General features: G+C 48.8%; 1 protein-coding gene across 1 annotated transcript; it reads left to right on the top strand.

Moving 5' to 3' along the window:
• Positions 1-1,026: 1,026 nt before the first annotated feature.
• Positions 1,027-5,811, top strand: IL10 (interleukin 10). Its single transcript, XM_032318978.1, has 5 exons — positions 1,027-1,395; positions 2,223-2,282; positions 2,549-2,701; positions 3,920-3,985; positions 5,011-5,811. The coding sequence occupies exons 1-5, from the start codon at positions 1,105-1,107 to the stop codon at positions 5,101-5,103; spliced, it is 663 nt and encodes a 220-aa protein (XP_032174869.1). The 5' UTR covers positions 1,027-1,104; the 3' UTR covers positions 5,104-5,811.
• Positions 5,812-7,783: the final 1,972 nt, after the last annotated feature.

A 7,783-nucleotide genomic window follows, 5' to 3' on the forward strand; every position in this document is an offset into this window, starting at 1 on the left:
CAAACACACACACGTCCGTGTGTGCAAGTCCAAGACTACTGGCTAAGACTTCTTCGGAAGGAAGGAAGGGGCAGGTAAGAGAAAAGAAAGGAGCCTTCTGTCCAGCCTTCATGGAATTCTGCTTTAATTTCCTTGTTATTTCTATTTCCTTCATACCCCATCTTTCAAGCACAAGTGTCCAACCACAGAAGTTCACAACTTAAAGAAATCATAAAGACTCTGCAATCCAACCTTACCATTCCACACACTTGGGACAGCGTGGAGAAGATGGACTAAGGGGCATGACCGTGGTGTCCGGTAGGCCTGGGTGAAAAGTCTGACTCTCTCAGAGAAAGAGTCAGGTGGGCAGGTGGGCAGGTGACGTAAAGTTTACTCGCTATAAAATGGAGGTGATAAGGGTCACAGGGACTGGCAGGTGCCGAGCTATCAAAAGTGTGGATTACTCTTGCTAACTTCCCCCAAGTACTGGGACAGCTGAGGAGGTAAAGACATAGCTGCGAGAGTTGAAGCGATCTCAGGGCTGGAGAAGGAGCCTGGGAGCACGTCTTGTGTCCTTGCTTGTCCTGCAAGAAGCTGACCTCTGCATGAGGACATCTTGGAACATAAGATGAAAGAGCCGGAGGGATCTCTGGGCTAAATAGCCCACCCCGGGTTCTTATTTGAGGAAGGCTCTGAGGCTCTCCACAATTCAGCAAGGGAAAGCCTTGGGTGTTCAACCCAGGTTGGGGAGGGGATCCGATTATTTCTCAACTCCAGTGCATTCTGGAATGGCCAATTTGTCCACGTCACTGTGACCTAGGAACACGCGAATGGAACCCACAACTGTGGGCCCCTGTGCACAGAACAGCTGTTCACCCAGGAAACCAACTTTTTTTTTTTTTTTAAAGCTGGAAAGTTATTTTAAAACAAAGAGAGGTAGCTCATCCTAAAATAGCTGTAATGCAAAAGCTCATTGTTCAACAATCCCTTTTGCTTACAATGCAAAAAATTAACAACTTTTAGAAGTTCAACTAATGCAAAGTTGGAGAGGTCTAGGGGAAGGGAGGGGCTTTAATCAGAAGAAAACGTTTGCCAGGAAATCTGTGACTCTGTGGCTTTTTATGAATGGGGAGGAGGCCTCACTGCACTCACAATATAAAAGGGGGACCAGTAGGTGAAGGTCTACACACCAGGGGCTTGCTCTTGCAACACCAAACCACAAGACCGGCTCTTGGAAGACAGAGCTTCACCATGCCCAGCCCAGCGCTGCTGTGTTGCCTGGTCCTGCTGGCCGGGGTAGGAGCCAGCCACCACCAGAGTGCCCTGTCTGAGGACAACTGCACCCACTTCCCAGCCAGCCTGCCCCACATGCTCCGAGAGCTCCGAGCAGCCTTCGGCAGGGTGAAGACTTTCTTTGTGAGTATGATGCCTTCCTGTCCTTCCTTGCTGGGATTGCCTCCACTAGGCATGGTGCTGGAGCTCTAAGAACCCTCCTCCTTCTTGTTTGCCTCCATCCCTAGCATCCATCTCCCTCAAACAAAAATTCTTTAAGAGTCCCAGGTCAAACCAGAGGTTCAGTGAGTTCACCTAAGCCCAGGGACGCAGCAAAGGTGCAGAAAAAGCCACCCTTACAGGTCACTGCACTAGGAATCCGATGCTTAGCAACTTTTAATGAAGATTCCACCAGAGCTCAGTAGGCTGGTAGAAATCCCAAAGGGTCTGACTGAAGATGAAGATGTGTTCCCATCCCCTGTTGCAGGGAAACATAAGTGGCTTCAGCAGAGCAGGCTTCTGGAACCTGGAAGCCTGCTGGCTGGGGGAGGCGCCATGCAGGGGTGGAGGAAGCCTGCTTTAGGAGATGGTTCCCATTCCAGACAGCTTTCAGAACTGCAGCTGGAGGTCCGCAGCAGGGAGAAAGAAAAGCAAGGACCCCTGAAGAGTGGGTGGGCATGGGTGGACCCTTCGAACCTGATTCATGTCTGCAAAAAGGAAACCAGGACCGGGTCAAGCTTCTGCCATGGTTTCAAAGCCTTGCAGAATTTTTAAAAAATCACTTGATCCTGAGGAAAAGGACCTGATTGAACTGAGGGTTCCAGCACTACTGAATGTCCTGTTTTGCAATTCTCCTTTCTGTTTTGGGTCCAGGCTGTGCTGATTAAAAGTCAGAAGCTCTATAAATAAGAGGGCATCAGAAAGACATTTCCTCAAACGTCAGGTTCATTCTCCTTTTGTTCTTCTTGCAGCAAATGAAGGACAAGCTGGGCAGCATATTGTTGACTGGGTCCTTGCTGGAGGACTTTAAGGTGAGAGCCCAAGGGGGTGTGTGGGAGGAGAGGGTGCAGCGTGACTCAGAGAAGAGTGGCCGCTGGGACCAGGGTCTGCTTCCTTTGCTTTGAAAAGGAGAAGTGGAAAGATCTTAACTCAGCACATAGCCAAAGGGCTGCCCTGGGGTGGGGGAGGGGGAGGGGCTGCTTAAGAAAGGTCCCTGGGGACAAAGCTGTCCTCTCAAGCTAGGGCAGCAGCTCTTCCTCCCAGTCACCGCCCCTCCCCCTCCCGCCCCTGCCCTTAGGGTTACCTGGGTTGCCAAGCCCTGTCGGAGATGATCCAGTTTTACTTGGAGGAGGTGATGCCCCAGGCCGAGAACCACGACCCAGAAGTCAAGGAGCACGTGAACTCGCTGGGGGAAAAGCTGAAGACCCTGCGGCTGAGGCTGCGGCGCTGTGTGAGTACGCACAGGTCTTTCCCTGGTGCTCTGGGGCGCCCTTCCTGAAACCCACGCACACCCAGAGGGACACACAGACTGGCAGGAGCGCTCTCGGGAAGGCGCTCGAGTTCCATCTCGTGCTCATTTCTCTCTGAGCAAGGAGTGGGGGAGGCTGCTGGCATTTACATGTTTGCGAATAGCTTTCCTGTTATTTGTGAGTCATTTGTGGGTTATTAACTACTCCCGTCTCTCTTTATGCAAGGGGCCCAGAGCTTCCGTCTGGGCTCCCTCGTCCCTTTGGACCTAGACCCCGGGGCCCAGCAAAACGGGCCAGGAGATAGGGTCCCTCGGAGAAGAAACCTCCCTTACCTCTTATCCTCTACCTTTTGAAAGCAGAGCTCGGACGTGGGGCCCAACGGACTGACAGGACTTCCCTAAGCACTTTGGAAGGGCTCCAGGGAGCTACTCACCCCCAAGCTAGTGTCTCTAAATAATTCCCCAGGATAAAAATGTTCTCCAACTGAAATGAGCCCCTCGCCGCGCGTTTCCTCTGTTTTGTCGCCGAGGGTCGGGGAGTCAGTCAGTTGGTCTCTATCTGTAGGATAGGACTAGGCAAAGGTTTCAGTCCACGGCTGAGAGACTGTGTCTCTACTCCTCGGGGACTTAGAAATGGTCCCTGTGGCTGGAACTGAAGATGAGGGACAGGACAGGGAGGCAGGGAAGGACAGAACGGCCGGCTCAGCACGTGTCAGCACTGTGGCGTCCAGAGAGGAAGCGCCAGGCTCCTCTGGGTTTTCATGCAAGCTTTGCAAATGTCTCCGGGTGGCTCCTGGAGAAGCACTTTTTTTTTTTTTTTCTAAAGATTTTATTTATTTATTTGACAGAGAGAGATCACAAGTAGGCAGAGAGGCAGGCAGAGAGAGAGGAGGAAGCAGGCTCCCTGCTGAGCAGAGAGCTGGATGCGGGACTCGATCCCAAGATCCTGAGATCATGACCTGAGCCGAAGGCAGCGGCTTAACCCACTGAGCCACCCAGGCGCCCCCTGGAGAAGCACTTTGCATTCCCCAGGACTGTTTCTCCTCTGTCTAGTGGGCCAGGGGGAGGTGGAGCTCTGTTCTCCCAAAGGAGCTACAGGGCTTAGGTATCCAAGATGAGTCTGGCCGGCTCATCCCCCAAGTGCTGTGGACACAGGAGCTGGGAGCCAGGAGCATTAACACTTTCTCTTTCCCTCCACAGCATCGATTTCTGCCCTGTGAGAATAAGAGCAAGGCGGTGGAGCAGGTGAAAAGCGCCTTCAGTAAGGTACGTGGACGGCGGCAGAAGGGGCTTGGAGACCGTGACCTCTACCCGCTCCCCAAGCTGGCAGGTGCTAAGCAGGCCCCGTCCTTCTCTTGAAGGGGGTGTGGGAACCCAACAGATGGTGTGACCTCCTCAGCCAGTGGGGAGCTGCTGTCTTGATTATATTTGTTTTCTGTGAAGTGTCTTCGGGGGTTTCTAAATGACTGTTCCCCGCCTTTACAGGCCTGTGGGTTGAGCCAGTCAGCCGGCCTGTGAATGCAGTGAGCTAGATGCTGGGGAGAGTGACAAAGGAAACAGAAAGTAGCTTGTTGGGAATCTAGACTAAAGCCACACGTGCAGGAAGCCGACACGTGAACGTGCACACACAAACACACCCAGAGGTTCAGCCGGAACTCCCCAAAGCTCTGAGTAGGAGATTCTCGTTAATCTCGAGTCGGTCCTATACTCCCTTTCCAGCTGCCGCTCACACCTGCCAAGGTGCCTCACAATGTCAACTCTCAGATCATATGGGGTTTCGCACTTCAGCTGTCCGTGAACTCCTCAACCCCACTTCCCAGAAGCCATGTGGTCTCTGTCCTCTTTGTGGGAGGGTTCCAGTCTCGGGGGACATAAGCCCCCTGACCGTAGGCCAGAGGAGCAGGGCAGGGCCTATTCAATCCATTGGTGGGAGGCATAAACATAAAAGGGGTCCCTTTTCTCCTCTTACCAACTTGCTTTCGAAGCGGTTCCTCTAATGTCTTCTCTCCAGATTCTGAATAAGAGTCATGTGAGTGCATGACTTTTAAAATTGTTAAGGCATCATTTTGTAGACTCTTCCTCTTGCTACTTGCCAGCCAGGCTTTAGACCCATGTGTAGCCTTTCCCAAGGCCCCGGGCATGCCCTCAGCATCCTAGGGTCTGTCCTTCACCTCCCGACCCAAGAGAGCAAGTGTGGCACCTGGGCCCCAGAGTCATACCCATCCAAGCCGGGGACCCATTTACTCACACAGATGGGGCTTTCACCAAACATTTCTTATCTTTCTACACAGCTCCAAGAGAGAGGTGTCTACAAAGCCATGAGTGAGTTTGACATCTTCATCAACTACATAGAAACCTACATGACCATGAGGATGAAGATCTGAAAACATCCAGGATGAGGACTCTTCTCAACTCTAGGACATAAGTTGGAGATCTGAAAATCCCATCCGGGATGTAGGAGAGCTGAACAACTCCTTGGAGAACCCTGTCGTATTTATTACCTCTGATACCTCAAATCCCATTATATTTATTTACTGAGCTTCTCTGTGAACTATTTAGAAAGAAGCCCAATATTGTAATCTTTTTCAATATTTATTTTTTTTTACCTGTGTGTAAGCTGTTTCCATAGGGTGATACCCTGTGGTATTTGAGTATTTTAAGAGAAACTGTAAGTTATATAAGGAAAAAAATATTTCTTGGGGAGACTACTGAAGCTTCCATTTCAAGCTGACCATACTGGATAGCTGTTGAGCTATTTCCCTGACCTCCCTATAATTTCTCTTGTCCCTGGGCCTGGGGCTCCTAGAGTGTTATAAAGACTCTTACCCTCTTAGGAAGAGAAACTAGGGAGGCCCTTTGATAATTAATATTCCAGTGGCTCAGAGGAATTCCCTTGACCTCATTCCCCAACCACTTCATTCTTGAAAGCTGTGGCCTGCTTGTTATTTATAACAACCTAAAGTTGGTTCTAATAGAACTCAGTTTTAACTAGAAGCAATTCAATTCCTCTGGGAATGTTACATTGTTTGTCTGTTTTCATAGCAGATTTTAATTTTTAATAAATAAAGAATCATTAAAATCATATTATGGTGTCAGTTGACTTCTGTTTGACTAAAAATTACTCCCTCAGGGATGCCTGGGTGGCTCAGTCAGTTAAGCGTCTGCCTTCAGCTCGGCGCATGATGCCAGGGTCTGGGGTTCGAGTCCCACATCAGGCTCTTTGCTCAGCACAGAACCTGTTTCTTCCTCTGCCCCTCCCCCTGCTCGTGTGCTCTCTCTCTCTCTCTCTCTCTAACAAATAAATAAAATCTTTAATAAATAAAAAAATAAAATAAAGTAATTCCCTCAATATTTTCAAGATAGGAGGGAATAGATAAATGAATTCTGCATTCCAGAGAAAACAAGCCAGCTACCCTCTCCCAAAGAAGAAGTAAGTTCCAAATTTGATCAGGAAAAAAACTATTTTCCCTTCAAAAGCCAATAGCAAAAACTGCCATGATCTTCCTATAAACTCTGTCCTTTAAGAAATTATCCTTAAGCTCTTGAAGAGAATGCTGATTTTCAAGACTAAGGACAAGATTCTATAGATACCAAAACTGGAAAGATAGGCAGATGACTTTTTAAGTGTTTTTTGTCTTTGTTTTCTTGTGTGTGTGGGAGAGGGGGGGATGTTATTTGTTTGCTTGTTTTGTTCTGTATCGCTTGGTTTTGTTTCTTCAAGCCCCAAAGGTCTGGGTGAATATTAATCTATCTGGGTTGTCATGAAAATTCAGATAAAGAGCTAACATGACTCCTGGCACTAAGAGATGGCCCCCACACATACATTTGGTTGTTACTGGTCTGCAAAACCTACCAAATCCTCCTTGAGTTGAGATTAGAGGCCCACCCAAAAGAGTGGAATATAAGCAGATCAGCCCACTTGATAGACTACCCAAGGATTCTAAGCACTGCCATCCCTTCTGTTCCCTTCTTCAGCCACCGACGAATGTGAGATTGGCTTCTGATTGCGGTCTGTTGGGAGGGGCATGGTGGCGGGGGAAGCCCTACTCAAAGCCCCATGACTTGGAGAAGAGAGAGAGAAACAATAGTCTGAGTAAACACTGATCACCCTCACAGTCTGCCCAGGCAGTCCTGGTCTGGGGGAGGATAGGGGCTAACTGGCTGTGGTCAGTTTTTCAGTAAGACCTGACTCACTTCAGTTAAAGTAACCATAGGAAGGAAGTGGGAAGCTTCAAAGTTGAAATTCTGAGATGAAAGGTTAAGGTTAAGAATGGAGGCTAACAGAAAACCAAGAGAGAGGAGAGAGGCTCTCTACACCAAGGCTGTCTGTCTACACTGAACTGGAGAAGCTGTGAGGTTTAGGCAGTTAGGGCTCTCTGGTGGGCAAGGTGCACCAACTTAAGGTTGAGGCTGGCACCTCATGTGAGGGAAGTGGGCATCTGAAACCAAGACACAACAACTCACCTAGAGAAGCCACACAGCTGGTGAGATGTTGACAACAGTCACAATTACTCGAGCACTTAGTTTGAGCCAGTCAGGGCTGGTTATGTTCGTATCAGGCATGCCATGTGGGATTATTATTGTGATCTCCTGTGAGAGGAAACAGGTGCTCAGACATGCTGGTATGGCCTGGCCACAGGGGTTGTATGGAGAATGGAGAACTGAGAAAAGTATAAAATGTCTTTCCCTTTGTATTAATTACCTATTGATGTCTTTATTTTATATATATATATATTTTTTTTAATTTTTTATTTTTTATAAACATATATTTTTATCCCCAGGGGTACAGGTCTGTGAATCGCCAGGTTTACACACTTCACAGCACTCACCAAAGCACATACCCTCCCCAATGTCCATAACCCCACCCCCTTTCTCCCAACCCCCCTCCCCCCAGCAACCCTCAGTTTGTTTTGTGAGATTAAGAGTCACTTATGAGGAAGTGGTGATGCAACATGGGGGCTTAAGTGGGTAGGAGAAGAATAAATGAAACAAGATGGGATTGGGAGGGAGACCTATTGATGTCTTTAAAATTTAGCAGCTGGAGACTGAGCTTAAAACAACACA

The sequence above is a fragment of the Mustela erminea genome, chromosome 17 (genome assembly GCF_009829155.1).
Source record: "Mustela erminea isolate mMusErm1 chromosome 17, mMusErm1.Pri, whole genome shotgun sequence".
Lineage (NCBI taxonomy): Eukaryota > Metazoa > Chordata > Mammalia > Carnivora > Mustelidae > Mustela > Mustela erminea.

Bases quoted from the DNA above. Each gene is read 5' to 3' on its own strand.
- IL10 (XM_032318978.1), top strand. From the start codon at position 1,105: ATGGGGAGGAGGCCTCACTGCACTCACAATATAAAAGGGGGACCAGTA. The intron at 1,396-2,222 runs GTGAGTATGATG...TTCTTCTTGCAG, and splicing joins GCAGGGTGAAGACTTTCTTT to CAAATGAAGGACAAGCTGGG. The intron at 2,702-3,919 runs GTGAGTACGCAC...TTCCCTCCACAG, and splicing joins GGCTGAGGCTGCGGCGCTGT to CATCGATTTCTGCCCTGTGA.